Source organism: Ovis canadensis, chromosome 9, assembly GCF_042477335.2.
Source record: "Ovis canadensis isolate MfBH-ARS-UI-01 breed Bighorn chromosome 9, ARS-UI_OviCan_v2, whole genome shotgun sequence".
Classification (NCBI taxonomy): domain Eukaryota; kingdom Metazoa; phylum Chordata; class Mammalia; order Artiodactyla; family Bovidae; genus Ovis; species Ovis canadensis.
In genome coordinates, this window is record NC_091253.1 from 26,183,811 (window position 1) to 26,202,957 (window position 19,147).

General features: G+C 52.6%; 1 protein-coding gene across 1 annotated transcript in view; it reads left to right on the plus strand.

The window, feature by feature from the left end:
• Nucleotides 1-15,168, plus strand: part of AGO2 (argonaute RISC catalytic component 2) — an 81,171-nt gene extending 66,003 nt beyond the window's left edge. Inside the window, exons 12-19 of the mRNA XM_069600875.1 lie at nt 46-230; nt 1,300-1,459; nt 3,560-3,650; nt 4,165-4,359; nt 8,513-8,647; nt 11,873-11,974; nt 13,704-13,903; nt 14,176-15,168. Of these exons, the coding sequence (XP_069456976.1) occupies nt 46-230; nt 1,300-1,459; nt 3,560-3,650; nt 4,165-4,359; nt 8,513-8,647; nt 11,873-11,974; nt 13,704-13,903; nt 14,176-14,284 (1,177 nt within the window). The 3' untranslated portion in view covers nt 14,285-15,168. The remainder of the gene's footprint in view (nt 1-45; nt 231-1,299; nt 1,460-3,559; nt 3,651-4,164; nt 4,360-8,512; nt 8,648-11,872; nt 11,975-13,703; nt 13,904-14,175) is intronic.
• Nucleotides 15,169-19,147: the final 3,979 nt, after the last annotated feature.

Below are 19,147 nucleotides of genomic sequence, written 5' to 3' on the forward strand. Positions count from 1 at the left end.
TCGGCACTCTGGGTTCTTCTTCATGTAACGACCCTGCTCCTCCAGGTCCTTCACGGAGCAGCTCAGAAAGATCTCGAGAGATGCGGGCATGCCCATCCAGGGCCAGCCATGCTTCTGTAAATATGCCCAGGGGGCGGACAGCGTGGAGCCCATGTTCCGGCACTTGAAGAACACGTACGCTGGCCTGCAGCTGGTGGTGGTCATCCTGCCGGGGAAGACCCCCGTTTACGGTAGGTCTTGGTGCCGCCCCTGCCGTGGCCCTACGAGTGTGCGGTGCGGCCTCTGCCACACCCAGGAGGGGCCTGTGTCTGAGTGAGACCAGGTGGTGTCTGATTGTGGCATGCACGTGCCCAGGGCCACCTTGGCAGTGTCATCTGAGGCCCCGGTTCCCTGGGATGGGTGTCCCGAGGGGGTGCGGGATGCGGCAGGCGTGCAGTTACCTTGTCCGCTGCTGACACAGACTTCGGCTGGATGAAGAATGGTCACGCGATATGCACGCAGTAATCCCCTCGGAGGGGCGGGGGCAGTCCTCAGCTCCTATTTGGGACTTGGCCCTCCTCTTGTGAGCCGTGCCATCTTAGAATCCTCTGGGATTTGATCAGAGTCCTTTCTGCCAGAAGGCCGGTTGCACTTCTACCTAGCTCAGAGTTTCCAAGCCCTGGGATGGAGTCCCAGGCCCTGGTGGGGGAAGCTCCCAGGTGTAGGCAAGCGTTGGTGAGATGGGGAGGTGGGTGCATGTGGGTCTGCTGGAAGCCCGGTGGGAACCGGAGGCCCCGTGCAGGAGGGGTGTGGGCACCATGGGGAAGAGGGAAGAGAGGTGCGATTGGCTCGCTGACTGGCTTCCCCGTCTCCTATGGGCTCTGCATCCAGGAGCAGGAGGAAGCCCGGGTGACTCTTCTCCCAGGGTCTCCCGTCTCTGCTGGCCTGTCCAGAGAGCAGTTGCCCACTCGCTTCACAAGAGAACCCAGAATGGAGGGGGGTGTAGGCCTGGAGAGCACTTTGGCATCGGGTTTGTATTGGCCAGGGACTAAGGATTCAGGGGTTTATATTTTTGACTACTCAAGCGTTTGCTTGCTGACCCGAGTGCCTGGTTTCCAACCTGGCCCTGTGCACACTGCCCTGTCGGCCTGGAGAAGTTGCAGAAACGCCCCTGACTGAGAGCGGGCCTCCCTGAGCCGGTGGGGGACGCCCCGCAACTGGCACGGAGCTGGGTCCAGGCTTGGCCGTGTGTGTGTCAGGCGCACGGGGTGGGCAGAGGAGCGCCGGGAAGCCGTGCTGAGCACCCCGTTCTCTCGGCAGCCGAGGTCAAGCGTGTGGGAGACACGGTGCTGGGCATGGCCACGCAGTGCGTGCAGATGAAGAACGTGCAGAGGACCACGCCACAGACCCTGTCCAACCTCTGTCTGAAAATCAACGTCAAACTGGGGGGCGTGAACAACATCCTGCTGCCGCAGGGGAGGTGAGGCTGGCCCTCTGCCATGCATGGGGCAGCGGTGGTGACACCCTGGGCAGGGCGATGCTGGGGTGGCTCTGCTCAGCTATGCTGAGTGCTGTCCCAGGCTTGGCAGGCGCAAGAAGTGAGTAGGACGAGGGTCTTGGCTGCTCCTGGTCTCCGTGTCCAAGGCCCCTGAGGACTGGTGCCGGCCCAAGGAGAAGGGCTTTCTGACCCCATCCGGAGGTGGGTCCCGCCTGTGAGATGTGGCAGCTGTGTGGCCAGTGCCGTGTAGACAGGAGGGCTGCACCAGCACCCCAGGTGCCCTACGGTCAGTGCTAGGACAGGGGGCTTCCCGAGCAGGAGGTGGTGCTGTCGGCCCCAGGCCAGGGCCAGGCTCTGGGGGCTGAGCAGCAGTGATACAGCGGAAGGGAGCCCAGAAGGGTGAGGGCCTCATGGAGGAGGTGGCATGGTGCAGACTGGGCACTAGGGGCAGGGCTGTGTGGACACCAGGAGCAGCCTGCTCCAGAGGGTGCAGGCCGCGCAAGGGCCTTGGGGCAGCCTGCCTGCTGGGAGCGTGGCGGTCATTCGGCTCAGAGACCGAGGGGCGAGCCTGGGGGCCTGGCACTCGCTCCAGGGGAACACAGCCACTGGGGAGGTTCACAGGAGCAGCCCCGCTGACCTTGTTCTGAAAGGCGACCCCAGCTCTGGACAGACAGGAGGGCCAGGCCCGCCGGTGTCATCCCAGGAGAGCCACTGGTGGGAGCTAGGCCGGGGGCGCCCAGAGCCGTGAGTGTTTCGGCGATGGAGCTGCCTGGCTCACTGAGAGGATGCGTTTGGTCTGTGAGTGGAAGAGGAGAGTCTAGATTGCCCCACCCTGGGCTCTGGGAGCGATGAGGTGACGCCAGCTGAAGCAGGGGTGCAGGGGCGGGCTGGGGGGAGCCTGTGTTGGAGAGGCTTGTTCAGGGCTCCTCACGTGTGGGTGGTAGTTAGAGCTTGTGGGCTGGAGAGCACCCCGGGGTGCAGTGTAGACAGGAAGGACAGCCAAGCCTGGGCCCTGGGGGGTGCAGGGTTGGAAGGTCGTGGAGGCGAGGCGACAGCTCTGGAGCCCAGGAGGAGGTGGCGGGGAGCCCGTGCATGGCCGCCACACGGCACCGACTAGCCAGATGTGGCGAGGTGTGAGGCTCTCGGCCACAGGGCTGGGGGACGTGAGCAGGGTGCAGGTGACCCTGCAGAGAGCAGTCCTGTTGCCATGGCAGCGTGAGGCCCGGTCTGGAGGCAGGAGACGGGCTCAGCTAATCCCAGAGCTCTGCTGCCAGGCGAGCCTGGGAGCCGCGGGGCGGAGTGGACTGTCCGGTGGCTGCTGTGGTTGTGCCGGTTCAAAGTGTGAGTCAGAACTGCGTGTGTGGGTGCACCCAGGACCCATCAGAGGAAGGGGAGGGCAAGAGGAAAAGCTGTGGGGCCTGGGGGGCTCGGTGCAGGGCACCTGGGCAGCACGTGAGTCCGGGAGGAGAGAAGGATGAGGCATCAAGAAGGCTCCCAGTCGCACAGCCAGTGAGGCTGGGGCCCACCAGCTGTTGGAGAACTGGGCCCCCACCACTGCCTCTTTGGGGAGGTGACTGCTGGAGTGTAGCCAGCATTTAGAAGACCCTGGGAGAACAGCCTAGCTCTGTGCGTCCCCACTGGGACACATTCACCCCCCGAGAATATGTGGCTGTGTCTGGAGACACTGGGGTGCTGGGTAGAGAGCGATGCGGCTGCCAGGCGCCCTGCAGTGTGGCCGCAGGTCCAGGGTTGGCTGCAGACCTTGGACTCTGTGGACGCAACTATCTCGGAAACGCTCGGTCACCTCCCCGGGGAGAGCCCTCCTGTCCCTGGGCGCAGCCTCAGCGGCTGTCCGCACCTGACCTCCCTCGTGCAGTGTGCGCCGCCTGCAGCCTCTCCCGCTCCGGGTCACTCTGCAGCAGGTCTCACCCCGAGCCTTTGTTCCCGTCAGATGTTCTTTGTCTGTGTCAGAGAGATAAGGAGTCTTTAAAGCAGAGCCCCAGAGTAGGGCTGGTGCCCATGTCCTGAGAGGTCCGGGCGGCATCCCCAAGCCGTGGCCCCTGACACTTGCTTCCCCCGCAGGCCTCCAGTGTTCCAGCAGCCCGTCATCTTTCTGGGGGCAGATGTCACTCACCCCCCCGCCGGCGATGGGAAGAAGCCGTCCATTGCCGCCGTGAGTATCGCTTCCCACAGTCCCTCTGTCCATGTGCGTTCCTACCTGTCCAGCATCTCTGTGATTGTCTGATTAGCGATGAAAGCACAGTGGTTCGGCCCAGTGCGGTCCTGTGCCCAGCCTGCTGACTTGTTCCCCCTGGTTGGCACCTGCAGGCAACTGCTTTCAGGCAGCTTTCCTGGGGGACACTCCTCACTGCTGGGGGTGGGAGTCTTGGGGTGTCGCGTGTGGCTGTGCACCTGGCTTGGGGAAAACAACGTGCTTAGTAGAGTTTTGCACACTGTCAGGCTCTCCAGGGGCCACCTCTGGGCTGATGTAATTCAGCCTCATCTGATTATAAGTGGAAGAGGGGTTCCGAACAGTCGTTGAGTTTTTTATTAGGTCCCTTGGGCAAACTTACATTCTTGGGGACGCATTCATATACACCAGGGCCGCACACGCAGAAGATGCGTAAAGGTGGTGGGTTTGCCCGTGACTGGCCCTCGGGGCACCTGCTGACCCCGCTGCCCCGCAGGTCGTGGGCAGCATGGACGCCCACCCGAACCGCTACTGCGCCACCGTGCGTGTGCAGCAGCACCGGCAGGAGATCATCCAGGACCTGGCGGCCATGGTGCGCGAGCTGCTCATCCAGTTCTACAAGTCCACGCGCTTCAAGCCCACCCGCATCATCTTCTACCGCGACGGTGTCTCCGAGGGGCAGTTCCAGCAGGTGGGCGCCGCCCGCTGCCTCCGCCCTCCTCTCTGTGTCTGCACTTCCCCGTCCCTCTGCAGGAGGGCGTCTGGGGTTTCTGTTCTGCCTCCAGGTTTATCTGGTCACTGTGTGGTAGGGGTGGGGCGTGCAGGGTGGTCAGGACCCTGCAGCTGGACGGGAGGAGAGGCGGGGGCAGGGCCCAGGGTTGGGCGAAGCCAGTCCAGCAGGTTCAGTCCAGCACGCACCAGACAGGGCCTGTTCCGGCTCCACACTTTGCCTTCTAGGCTGTGGGGAGTCTGGGCTAGGGGACACATTCTGGGGGCCACCTCTACAGGGGAAGGGAGAGGAGAGACAGGGGCCAGTATCCTTGTACCCCAACCCCTGGTGCTACTCAGAGAATGGTGGGCGTCACAGCAGGTTTCAAGGTGGGAATGCTTCTATTTTCAGTTCAGTCCAGTCGATGAGTCTGACTCTCTGCGACCCCATGGACTGCAGCACACCAGGCTTCCCTGTCCGTCACCAACTCCCTGAGCTTGCTCAAACTGATGTCCATCAAGTCGGTGATGCCATCCAACCATCTTACCCTCTGTCGTCCCCTTCTCCTCCTGACTTCAGTCTTTCCCAGCATTAGGGTCTTTTCCAGTGACTCAGTTCTTCGCATCAGGTGGCCAAAGTATTGGACCTTCAGCATCAATCCTTCCAATGGATATTCAGGACTGATTTTCTTTAGGATTGACTGGTTGGTTCTCCTTGTACTCCAAGGGACTCTCAAGAGTCTTCTCCAGCACCATAGTTCAAAAGCATCAGTTCTTTGGCATTCAGCTTTCTTTATGGTCCAACTCTCACATCCATACATGACTACTGGAAAAACCATAGCTTTGACTAGGCAGTTCTTTGTCGGCAAAGAATAGCTCTGCTTTTTAATATGCTGCCTAGGTTGGTCATAGCTTTTCTTCTAAGGAGCAAGCATCTTTTAATATCATGGCTGCAGTCACCATCTGCAGTGATTTTGGAGCCCCAAAAAATAAAGTCTCTCACTGTTTCCATTGTTTCCCCATCTATTTGCCATGAAGTGATGGGACCAGATGCCATGATCTTAGTTTTCTGAATGTTGAGTTTTCAGCCAGCTTTTTTCACTCTCCTCTTTCACTTTCATCAAGAGGCTCTTCAGTTCCTCTTTGGTTTCTGCCATAAGGGTGGTATTATCTGCATATCTGAGGTTATTGATATTTCTCCCAGCAATCTTGATCTCAGCTTGTGCTTCTTCTAGCCCAGCGTTTCTCATGATGTACTCTGCATATAAGTTAAATAAGCAGGGTGACAATATACAGCCTTGATGTCCTCCTTTTCCTATTTGGAACCAGTCTGTTGTTCCATGTCTGGTTCTAACTGTTGCTTCCTGACCTGCATAGAGATTTCTCAGGAGGTAGGTTAGGTGGTCTGGTATTCCCATCTCTCTAAGAATTTTCCACAGTTTGTTGTGATCCACACAGTCAAAGATTTTGGCGTAGTCAATAAATCAGAAATAGATGTTTTTCTGGAACTCTTTTGCTTTCTCAATGATCCAACGGATATTGGTAATTTGATCTCTGGTTCATCTGCCTTTTCTAAATCCAGCTTGAGCATCTGGAAGTTCTCAGTTTACGTACTGTTGAAGCCTGGCTTGGAGAAGTTTGAGCGTTACTTTGCTAGCGTGTGAGATGAGTGCAATTGTGTGGTAGTTTGAGCGTTCTTTGGCATTGCTTTTCTTTGGGATTGGAATGAAAACTGACCTTTTCCAGTCCTGTGGCCACTGCTGAGTTTTCCAAATTTGCTGGCATAGCAACACTTTCACAGCATCATCTTTTAGGATTTGAAATAACTCAACTGGAATTCCATCGCCTCCGCTAGCTTTGTTCATAGTGATGCTTCCTAAGGCCCACTTGACTTCGCATTCCAGGATGTCTGGCTCTAGGTCAGTGATCACACCGTTGTGGTTATCTGGGTCGTGAAGATCTTTTTTGTACAGTTCTTCTGTGTATTCTTGCCACCTCTTCTTAATATCTTCTCCTTCTGTCAGGTCCATACCATTTCTGTCCTTTATTGAGCCCATCTTTGCATGAAATGTTCCCTTGGTATCTCTAATTTTCTTGAAGAGATCTCTAGTCTTTCCCTTTCTATTGTTTTCCTCTATTTCTTTGCATTGATCGCTGAGAAGGGCTTTCTTATCTCTCCTTTCTATTCTTTGGAACTCTGCATTCAGATGAGTACATCTTTCCTTTTCTCCTTTGCCTTTAACTTCTCTTCTACTCTCAGCTATTTGTAAGGCCTCCTCAGACAACCGTTTTGCCTTTTTGCATTTCCTTTTCTTGGGGATGGTCTTGATCACTGCCTCCTATAAAATGTCACAAACTTCCATCCATAGTTCTTCAGGCACTCTATCAGATCTAATTCCTTGAATCTATTTGTCCCTTCCACTGTATAATCGTAAGGGATCTGATTTAGGTCATACCTGAATGGTCTGGTGGTTTTCCCTACTTTCTTCAATATGTCAGCTCCTGGTCTTGTTTTTGCTGACTGTATAGAGCTTCTCCATCTTTGGCTGCAACAAATATAATCTGATTTCGGTGTTGACCATCTGGTGATGTCCATGCGTAGAGTTGTCTCTTATGTTGTAGGAAGAGGGTGTTTGCTATGACCAGTGCATTCTCTTGGCAAAACTCTGTTAGCCTTTGCCCTGCTTCATTTTGTACTCCAAGGCAAAACTTACCTATCACTCTAGGTATATCTTGAGTTCCTATTTTTGTATTCCCGTCCCCTATGATGCAAAGGACATCTTTTTTGGTGTTATTTCTCAAAGATTTTGTAGGTCATCACAAAACTGTTCAGCTTCCTCAACATTCATGATTGGGGCATAGACTTGGATTACTGTGATGCTGAATGATTTGCCTTGGAAACGAACAGAAATCATTGTGTCATTTTTGAGAGTACATCCAAGTACTGCATTTTGGACTCTTGTTGACTATGAGGGCTACTCCATTTCTTCTAAGGGGTTCTTGCCCACAGTAGTAGATATAACAGTTATCTGAATTAAATTCACCCATTCCGGTCCATTTTAGTTTGCTGATTCCTAGAATGTCGACGTTCACTCTTGCCATCTCCTGTTTGATCGCTTCCAATTTGCCTTAATTCATGGACCTAACATTCCAGGTTCCTATGCAATATTGTTCTTTACAGCATCAGACCTTGCTTCCATCACCAGTCACATCCACAACTGGGTGGTGTTTTGCTTTGGCTCTGTCTCTTCATTCTTTCTGGAGTTATTTCTCCACTGATCTCCAGTAGCATATTGGGCACCTACCAACCTGGGGAGGTAATCTTTCAGTGTCATATCTTTTTACCTTTTCATACTATTCATGGTCTTCCCAAAGCAAGAATACTGAAGTGGTTTGCCATTCCCTTCTGCAGTGGACCACATTTTGTCAGAACTCTCCATCATGACCTGTCCATCTTGGGTGGCCCTACACAGCATGGCTCATAGTTTCATTGAGTTAGACAAGGCTGTGGTCCATGTGATCAGTTCAGTTAGTTTTTCGTGATTGTGGTTTTCATTCTGTCTGCCCTCTGATGAAGAAGGATAAAAGGCTTATGGAAGCTTCCTGATGCGAGAGACTGACTTTGGGAAAAACTCCCATTTTAAACCTTAGGAAACTGGGGATCAGACAGGTTTTGTGGCTTTGATAGCCACAGGCTTGCTTAGTGGTGGAGCTGGGTATTGGACTAGGCTCAGCACCTGAGCTAGTGGAGTTTGTTTGCTTGTGTGTCTCTAAGTAGATTCTCTCCAATCCAGAAATGAGTTGTCGGATTGATCTGTTTGTGTGTGTGTTTGCCATCATGCCTTCATGTCCACTGCGGATGGTAGCACTTAGAACATTCCAGACACCATGCTCTGCTTGTTTATGCATTATCTAACCTAAGCCATTTAACCACGAAACCTGGGAGCCATCTGCTCCATGATAGAAATGAAGAAACAGGCTCAAAGAGACAGAATCACAACAGCTAGCAGCAAGCTAGTAGAGCTATAAGACTTAAATATGTATCAAACGTACATGTGATAAAGGGAGTCGTTTTAAGGTAACGAGAGGCCCCAAAACTTAGCAGTCCTCAAGCATGTCCTGCTTCCTTTCTGCAGGTTCTGCACCATGAGTTACTGGCCATCCGTGAGGCGTGCATTAAGCTAGAGAAGGACTACCAGCCAGGCATCACGTTCATTGTGGTCCAGAAGAGACACCACACGCGGCTCTTCTGCACTGACAAGAACGAGCGGGTGAGCATCCCTGGGCCCTGCACCCATCCTGCCACACTGAGGGCCTGGTGACACGGGCGTCCCAGGCTCTTGGGGACCGGCCACAGGCACTGGAGCAGGGCTCGCCTCAGCTTGGGGAGCAGTTGGAACCTGTAAACCCCACCGGTTGGGATGCATCTGGGGGGGTGTCTTTTATCCCATGTGGAAATGACCAAAGGTGAGGCTTCAGAGCCAGTGAGCAGCTGTGGTCCTAGACAGCGTGGTGTGAAGGATGAGGTAGAATGAGGGGAAGTGGGAGCCCTCAGGGCAGCTGGGGTGCTCCTGGAAGGGGGCCTGGCAGCTCCCCAGGGGTCCAGTCTGGAGAAGCGTCCAGGCTCCGTTACACCACCTGGCTGCTCCAGGGTAGGAACCGTGTGCGAGCAGGAGGCTCGAGACTTAAAGATGTGACTGCTGAGAACTGTCCACAGCTGGGGAGAGATGGGATTCCTTAGATTAAAAGACTGTTCTGTTCCAACAGGATAATAAAAGTAAATCCACACCTAGACACATTGTCCTAAAACTGCATGGTGTCAAAGTAGCTGCGTAAGATAAAAGACCTCCCGGAAGGGAAGGACATTAGGTCAGACTGCCCACCAGCAGGACTGGACACTGGGGGTTAGTGTCCACGGGGAGCAGTCCCCGAGAAGTTGACAAACAGAGAGATCTGTTTTAACAGACCACTGTCAGAAAGTGAAAGAGGTACCAGTTAGTAAAGACTGAAAATGGGAAGAGTGAAGGAAACAAGCTGGGGCGGACAGAGCCCTGCTGTGGTGGCCGAGCTCACGCCCAGGGCACAAGCACCAGCTGGCCTCATCCCAGGGCACAGAGGCGGCCTCAGAAGAGCGCCAGACCTCACCCTTCTACAAACCGCGTTTTCCGTTACTCAGTTTTAAATCCGTGGTAGAAAAAAGCATAAGAAAACTTAAATTTTTCAATTTGATTGTAAGGAACGCATGCACTAAAAAGGTAAAGAGTAATCAATTGTGAAATGATCAGAAATGAACAAAAAGGAGAATTTCGTACCAAACCCTGTGCGGTGCAGCTAACGCAGCACTTACGGAGGAGAGTATAGACACAGCTGCTGTGTTGTAAAACTAGAAAGAGGGCCATCAGTAAGTCTGAAGCCACAGGAAGGATGTCATCCCCAGGGGTCGAGGGACAGCTGAGGAGCTGGTGTGTGCAGCCCCCCCTGCCGCCTCAGCCTGCAGACCTCTCTTCCCAGGAGTCGGGGGATCAAAGTCAGCTTTTTCCTGCACTCCACTTTCTCTATAGAAATAGAAAATAGTGAACTAGAAAATGAATCGCCCACAGCACAGATTAACAGAAGTGAGGCATACTTCTCTGAAGATTATATAAACCTATCAGGACTGAACAAAAGAGAGAATACTCGTGATGTTGGGAGCAGAAGGTGATAATGGCTGGCTGCAGAGGGGGTGTTATTTGAATCATACTGGATAACAGCTTCATGACAGCACGTTGGAAAACAGGAGAAACAGATGCAAATACTCAGTTGTAGAATGACTTCAGTTACCAGGATCAGCTGAGGAGGACAGTCCCAGTTGTCATCCCAAAGGCATCGGGCCCAGAGAGTTTTACAGGCAAATTGTACCAAGGTGTCACGAGGTAACCATGTTAGTGTGTGGCACAGGCTGGGGAAAAAAAAAAGAGAAACCACTTAGCTTATTTGATGAAGTTAGTCCAGAGGTTTTTATAGGCAAGTTTTAATAAACCTTCAGAAAATAATCTTGTAGAAAGAATCTCAAAGGACAGAAAAAGTCTGGGGAACTCACATTATGAGGTTAGCCTGATAAAATCACCAAACGTCTAGGATGTGGGTGCTGTGGTGAGGAGCACAGGGTCTGGAGTCAGAAACCCTGGCTCCAGTCCATCCCTGCAGCTTCCGGCTGCTTGACCACAAGCTGTCAGCCCCTCTGCCCTGGACTGCCTTGTGAGAGTGCTGGGAGGGTGGCTGAGCTGACACACAGCGCTCAGCACAAGGTCAGTGCATCATTAGGCCGAGGATTCTCCCGCCCTTTGGACAGGAGTGGAGGCGGATAGCCAACTTGGAGCACAGTTTGGCAGTTGTAGAGATCTACCCTGGAGAAACCCACATGCTTGTATTCAGGGGGACAAATAGTAAAAAATCTCCCTGCTAACAGGAGAAGAGTTTGTGGTGTGTTTATATATTGGCATTTACATAGCAATGAAAAGTAATAAAAAAAAGTAATAAACATTATCTACCAAATGACTGTTTCTCAAAATTGCAATGTGGAACAAACACAGCAAGTAGCAAAATACATAGGATACATGTATACAGGTTTTAAATGTGCAAAGTAACACAGTATAACGCTAAGGGAGGCTTAAATATGTAACAAAAATTGAGAGTTTGTGTGGGAGTAAGGAAGTCTAGAGTTGAGACTGCAGCATGGAAGGGGGTGCAAAGGTGGGCACTCTTCTCAGGTATTTCGTTTCTTTCTCACATGTCTCTGAGGCAGCATGCACCCATTCGGCAAGCGCTTGCAGAAGGTGCATAGGGGTTATATGGGAGATTTTCTCTTCTGTATGTGTATTTGAAATTGCACAACTTAACAAAAAAAATCGAGTGACTTCGTGATTGATTGGGACTTTGCCGTTCCAGGAGCTGGGTGTTGGGTGGATTTTCAATGGTCAAGTGTAAACTGAGGTTGAGTGGTTTGGTAGGACTTGTAGTCCCACCCACACCCAGCTCCTGGGCTGGTCTCTGGTGGGGCGGCTCGCCCTCCCCAGTGGACTGGAGAAGCCCTAGGCATCTGTCCGGGTTTTCTAGCTCTTCTGCCTTGAGTATTGGCAGGGGCGTTGGGGGTAGGAATGGCTGTCAGGTATCCATCATCTGGTCTTAGATTTGTATGTTGATGACAGCTTCCATCTTGGCCTCAACAGTTAAAAAAAAAAACAAACAACACCCTTCAAGTGGTCCACACAGATGCTTGAGTGAAAGTCCTCAGGGGCCTTTATGAGATGGCAAAAAATAACTCCAGCCCAAACAAAACAGAAGCTAGTTTAATGTCAGTTGTTAGTGCGTGTTTAATTTAATGCTATAGTCCTGAGCAAATACATAGGCCAACCTAAGGTCTTAAGAATAGACGACAGTGTGGCTGAGTCTCGTTTGCTTGCTTGCATCACTTTGCCACCCCCAGCCGCGTCTAATGGGCTCTTGTGTTGCTCAAGGTTGGGAAAAGCGGAAACATTCCAGCAGGCACAACCGTGGACACGAAAATCACCCACCCGACTGAGTTTGACTTCTACCTGTGTAGTCATGCTGGCATCCAGGTGAGGACAGAGGGTGGACAGGCTCGGTGTCTCTGAGACGTCATGCATGCATTCAGCAAACGCTTGCAGAGCGCAGGCCATGTGCCAGGCACTCAGGTGGGCACCGGGGACATGGTGGTCAGCAGTGAGCCTGGGGCTCTGGCAGTCCTGAGGGGAGGCTGGCGGGTGACCACTGGACAGCGGGGGCTCAGCACCATCCGGCGCTGTCACGGGGGTGGGGGAGATGATATCTGGTGGTGAGGGCAAAGGCCTGGCAGGCTGGAGGGGACCAGGGGCGTCCCTGTGTGCCAGGGCTCGGCGAGCACTTGGGGGTCAGGGGGTCGGCCTCGCACGCCCACTTCACAGGTGAGCAGGCAGGGTCATGCGGGCATGCCTTGTCCCTCCGGTTAGGAGCCCCACATCCTGCCAGGAGCCATCCTGGGGGAGTGGTGCCCTGTGCAGCTGTGCCCGCTGTCAGCACTACACCACCCCGATGTGAGGCTGTGCCCTGCAGGAGAGGGGCTCCTGGAGGAAGGGCTGAAGTCCCCTCCTGAGGGATCTGATCTAAACTTGGAGGATCACTGTGGACTCCGTACTTCGGACGTCCCGTGGGAACCACACACTGCCGAGGCCCTGGAACAGGGCGTGGCCAACTGGCCATGGGCACGTCCAGCCTGCAGCCTGTGGGCACAGCCGAGGGCTAAGTGGGTTGTACATCTTTAAAGTGTTGTTGAAAAGGAGGAAGAGGAGCGTGGCTTAGAGAACGTGGAGGCTCCCGTGGTGTTCCCTGTGGCGGCTTCCGTGTCCGGCGGGTGCCTCGCCTGTACTGGCCGCCCAGCGTCCATCACCGTCTCTTTCCTGGCCTCCCGCCTCTGGGTGGTGCTCTGGCCCTCCACGGCCTCCGGTTCGGCTGCTGGACCAGCCTGTCCCTGCCTTCCTGCGCAGGCCCTCTCTACTGAGGGAGTCTCGCTTTTGAGACAAGTGCTGTGACAGGACGAGCCTCTGGGGCCTGGCCCTGCTGTGTCCTCAGCAGAGCCTCTGACGGTCATGCCCCGCTGCCCCCGTGACCACCTGGGGTTAAATCCCCAAAGTGGGTGCAGACCGTGGCTCCTCAGAGGACAAGCAGGCCTGCCGCCCACCAACTCTGGGAGCCTGAGCACAGACAAGTCGGTAGAAGCAGCCAGCACCCAAGCGGGGGCATCAGGAAGGACCAGCCAGCTGGGTCACGTGGCAGCCAGAGAAAGCCCTTCCCCCGACTGACCGGCCATGGGTGCCCTGCGAGGCAGGGCAGTGGCCCTCGGGCACCCCCACTTTGTGGGGGAGAAAGGGGAGCAGGTGACCAGTCCATTTCCTTCAGTTTCAAAAGTTTCCAGACTACACACAGTGCACAAAATAAATACGTGTTCAAACTCTTGTTTAAAAGGTGTTAATGTATAACTTATTAGAGATTTCTCCTTGTCTTTATAAATAAAACATCATAGAGAACCTAACGCATACAGATATTGTCCTCAGAACAGCTACTTCTGTACAGCTGTCCTTCCTATGATTTCCTACGCACAAGTGAATGTGTGTGTGGTCTGCATTTTACCAGTCGGCGGTCATTTGATGATACATTGTGAGTAATAGAAACTTCTCGTCACTGAGCGTCCTCTGTGGCGCTCGGGCGGAAGCACGGCTTCTCAGCACAGCCGGGCAGGTGAGTCCTGGAGCCCTCCCCGTGTCTGCCTCTCACCCTCTGACCTGCTTTCAGGGAACAAGCAGGCCCTCGCACTACCACGTGCTTTGGGATGACAATCGCTTCTCTTCCGATGAGCTGCAGATCCTCACCTACCAGCTGTGCCACACCTACGTGCGCTGCACACGCTCCGTGTCCATCCCGGCGCCCGCCTACTATGCTCACCTGGTGGCCTTCCGGGCCAGGTACCACCTGGTGGACAAAGAACACGACAGGTGAGTGGCACGCCTCTTCTGCCAGGGCCGTTTCCGCAGGTTTTGGCAGCTGCTTTTCCAGAGTGGGACACGGTGGGGTCCCCAGTAGCTGGAGCCAGTTGTGACGCAGACGCCCGAAAGCCGGCCTCTTCGCCGCCACTCGCTAGCTGTTGGCCGTCTTGCTGGAGGGCTGGTGTGTGGTCCTCACTTAGCTATCCGGGTGCTGCCTCGTGATGCGTTAAAGGCTGCACTCTCTCTCTCTCTCTCTCTCCCCCTTCCCCCCACCCCTGCAGTGCTGAAGGAAGCCATACCTCCGGGCAGAGTAACGGACGAGACCACCAGGCGTTGGCAAAGGCCGTGCAGGTCCACCAGGACACGCTGCGCACCATGTACTTTGCTTGACATGTTTCAGTGTTTACGACTGTGTACCGAGTGGGATTCACACGAGACCAGCTACACTCAGACCAACAAATGCCCAGCCCTTCCGTGACAGCCAGCATCGAACATGACACGTCATCCATTTTAGTAGATTCTCCATTTTCCAGAATGCCTTCTGTCCCAGATTTCAAACTTGGATTTTGAACTGCAGACCTGTATGAGACCCCCATTGTCGTAGGAAATATGGTTTGCCAAAATCTTATAAGCTGCTTATTGAAATAGAGTCCCGTGTTTCCTAAAAATCTCCTAAAACCAGTTTATGAACTCAGGGCTTTAAAACATTTTTAATTTATTTGGTCATTCAATTTACTTATTTTTAACACATGATTCTCTATGAAATTGATGGGCTCAAACTAGCTGTGAACATTCTATGAGAGTGAAAGCAACACAAAACACGTTGTGGTTTTAAAGCCTTGAACATTCTGACGTTGTCACTAAAGTTTATTTCAGAGTGATGCCGGCGTGCTCCTGACCTGGCTCCCACCAGCTGTCCGGGACCCAAGGGCAGGGGCCAGGCGAGACGCCCGGGGTCTCTCGTTCTGCCACCGGCCGCCTTCCACTCAGCTCGAAGGAGGGCGCGGTGGCAGAAGATGGGCCGTGTGTGTTTATAACATTTACAGGTCCAGAGAGATTGGCAGACAAGTGCCATTTTAATAAAAAATTATTTAAGAAAAGGAAAAAGACAATATGCCGACAGGCTAATCATAAGATTTGTCCTATAGGACTGTGACATTTATTTTCCAAAGTTTCTAAAGAATACGGGTCTGTGGTGATAAATACAGTACAATCCTTTTTCACTGTTATGTCTTTAACGTAAGAGAAAAAATATATATATCTGGTTTGCAGTATTAATGTGGTAGATAGATGCTGTTTTTCATTTTATTGACTACGGGGTGCTTCTTGTGATCTGTTCAGCATATCAAGAGAGTTCTGGAGCCTGGACCACCCCTTGTGGTTCTCAATGCTGAAGTGCAGGAGTATGCGGTTGACTCCGTGTGGCTGCGGCCCGCCCCCACGTGCTGAGTGCACAGCCTGGACCCTCCGGGGGCTGGGGTGTGCTCCCGGCAGTCTCTCCCCCTTCCCAGCCCCCTCACCCTCATGTGTCACTCAGCCGATTAAGCACAAATGGAATGTATGTGTCCTTCCACTCCCAGGAGCGAGTCCGTGTAGCAGCGTGCACATCTCTGCATGTGGTTTGTTAGCCAAGCGTCATAGGATCTATGCACTGAACGTAGGGAAGGCTGTTGGTGGTGGGCCTCTGCCAGACGCGAGGCCAGTGGTCTGCGAAGGAGCGCTGCCCTCGGCGGGTGGCTGGTGGCGGGGTGGCGGGAGAGGCAGCCCCTTCGCTAGAATCTGCATCCTGGCCCCGGACGTGGGTTCACCAGCCGAGAAACCGTCGCACTGACGGTGCTGTGGACGGCTTGACGAGCTCCACTGTGCTAAGTGGGCTTTCTGTCCTCCTAGGCAGTTGTTACAGAAACCACGTCAACGCCCAGTACAGAGAGTCCAGGAAGGAGACGAGCCTTCCCCTGGCGCTGCGTCACGCCTGTAGGTTTCCGTGGGCCCTGCCGATGGCCCTGCCCATCCAGGCCCGACACTGACCTCTTGCGCTGGGGTGTCTCCTGCTGGGGTGAGCGCCTGCCTCCGTCTTGTGCGGGGACTCTGAGGGGCCAGGGGGGTGGGGACACGCTGTGGGGGGCGCTTGGCCTGGATTTTGGGGGCAGCAACAAAGGGACGACTATTGTCTGTGTCAGTGTACACTCAGAGTGGTGTGTGTGTGTGCACGCACACGTGTGTGCGCATGTGGGTGTCTTGTTAATGGCATTAGTCTCTTCTTGCTGTGTCTTTTTTTTTTCTTTTTAAATGACAGAAGCCTCTGCTTAAAGATTTGTTGCAATTCCCTGTCATTTTATTATCAAGTGGCACTTTCTCCTATTCCGAGGGACACCAGTAAAGTACACTCTTGGCTTAAATTACTGGGAGCATTCAAGCAAAGGAGGGAATCTTTTCACTAAAAAACTTTTAAAGTCTTCAGTGAGGTTAGTTTTCAGCCATGTTCAGTATCATGTAGAACTGTGTGTCTCCAAGGTATGCTTTTACCACTTATAACAGGATCTCGGGGGGTCGGGGCGGCGGTGGTAAAAACAACTCAGTCTCCCGCGCTCGCTGCCTAGTCAGAGCCGCCAGGGCAGGTGGCTGGGCATTGAGTTTGTCACCATCAGCTGGGGGCTTGGGCTACCTGGAGTCTGAGAACTGATCTGGAACCTTCTGGAGAGGAAGCTCCCCCAGGCACCCCTTCTGGCAGTGCAGGAAGACGTCTTTTGAGCTAATGCGCTGGGGAAGACTACAGGCTGGCAGAAAATGAGACCTAAATTCTTTAAAAAAAAAAAAAATCATTTTGAAGAAAAGTTTTCTTTCTAGAGGGCCAAAGTACTTTGAGAAAGGTACTTTTTACAGCCCTAGGCTTGTTTTATAAAACTATTACTACTTAAGAGCATTCATAAACCAGACGTCTCCAGCTGGGGTAGCTACACACCTTTGTGCATGTCTGATGTTCAGAATTCTAATGGCTGTAGTTACAATTTCTCAGGTAAAGAACTGTTTTCCCAAATTCCTGCCAATCCCCCCATTATTAGGATAAGTTCTGAGACAGCATGAAACCTCAGATTTCAGTAGAGTGAGTTCAAGCCCTGCTCACGTGGAAGCCGAGAGGGGCCCCTGCCTGTCTGAGCAGGTCACGCCCAGCCCACCCAGAGTGACCTCGAGGCCGGCCCGAGAGGGGCTCTGGGCACCTCCGGACTCCGCCCGTGTTTGAAGGGTTTCCTGAGGTCCACGCAGGTTGCAGATGTGTCCGCTCGCTGGCTTTGCCCCACCCCACTGTTAAGGGAGGTGTGCCTTGCTTTAAGCAGACTGAATGTGAGAACCGTGATGTAGAAACCTGCATTCATTTGAAAGGAAAACTGGGATTTATCTCATCTCTTTAGAAGAGGTGTCTGAATTAGATTCTTATCCTGGAACTCTTCCTAATGTATTTGGTAACATTCATCCGAAGAAAAATTGATGTAGTCCCCTCCCTTCACCACTTCCTAGTCTGCTCGACGGGCTCTCGCCCTGCTTGCTAAGCGATGAAAGAAACGCAGGGAGCGGTGTCGGTCGCCGTGAGGAGAGCCCTCTGGCCCTGCTGAGATGCCAGCCTGCTGTTGGTGTACTTACTTTGATAAGCTCAGATGTCCCCGGTTCAGATACATTTTGTAAAACTGGGCATACCTGTACCTGTAGAAAGGGATTGTTTGGGTTTTGGTTTTCTGTTTCAAAAAGTCTTCACAGATACACTTGATACTACATTTTAGGGTCTGCCTCTTCTTTTCAAGATTGTGTTGCTTTTCGGTAGCAAAAAATTTTCACACTCCGTGCATGGGTGTTTGCACCCTGGAACCACAAGACACCCCTGGCCACTTTGTGGCCTTCCCCGGGAGGGCCTGGTCAGAGGTGGAGTGATCTCTGTGTGCTGTGTGAAGTTGGCCGCAGTCAGTGCTGTGACTGATGTTTACCCCAGCGTGTGCTCCTTAAAAGAGACAGTTCAAGTTCAATTACTACAGCAGGGTTGTGGGGGGTGGGTATTGATATATATTGTACGTTACTGTTATTGTTGTTAAATGCAAATGTTGCTATTTATTTTTTTTCCTTTCCGCTCTGGTTTGATTTGCCTGATAATGGATATTCCCGTGCATGTGGTACCTGGTGAATATGACAGAAATTATCTCCCCTAACTTTTATAAATTACCTGATGTTTACCTTCGAGTTTGCTGGATGATTTATTTTTGAAAGCCACAAATGTAATTTTTCTGGATGAATTGTTTTTCTTATATATGCAGCAGTGTGATTTTGCATTGATCTGCAGGGTGATTTAAATTTTATTTTTACAAGGCAGTTTTTCAGGCAGATTATATATTTGATACAATACGTTAAGGGTAGGCCAGCCAAGCGTCCTGCAGCGGGGAGACCAGACTGCCTCGAGGAGGCCTCTGGAGGCCGGGGCGGCTTCTCTCGGCCGCTCGGCGCCAGGCAAGCGCTCGGCTTGCTTCACGGAGCCGTCCCTCGGGATCTGACGGAATCCTTGAGTGGGACTTTGATCTGTTGGACAGTTCAAAGGATTATTTCATGGGCATTTTCCTACACCTAAAGTAGTTCAATTAGGAGGAGCTTTAAAAGCTAACATAATCCAGACAGTGGACAATCCCAGTGGCCCGGACAAGCCATAGAATTTCCCTGTGACCTCTCTCTAATTCATCTCTCACGCTCATGAGAAAAGGAATGTACAAATAAATAGAAACTTCCTCAGTGTTCATACACCTCGCTTTCAGAATGCAGATACCTTATTTATATGTAAAGCCCTCCCCCAAAGCAACCAAGAATATTCTCTCTGGGTGCCATGCCAGCACTTGCGGCTGCAGTGACGTTTCTCAGTGTAGACACAGTGCACGTGTGACTGTGTAATAGGGCTGTCCGTGTTACACACACATGCTGACTTTTTGTAAGGAAAATTTTCAACTCGAAATAATTGCACTGATTTTTTGACAGCTTCCTTTTTTTTATGTCCACCTTTGCATCTGCTGTACTTGTTTGAAACGATTGTAAATAGATTTAGGATAAGAAATGGTGTGAGACAACGCGTTGCTTTGTTTCAGTGACTCTGCCACGTTTTTCAGTATTATGTGTTAGAGCTGTGTGGGCTGCCCGCTGCCCTTCCCCCTCTGCAGCCGTGTCTTTGTGTGTGTGTGTGTGTGTGTAAGCGTGTGTGTGTGTAAGCGCGTGCGTGTGCGCGCA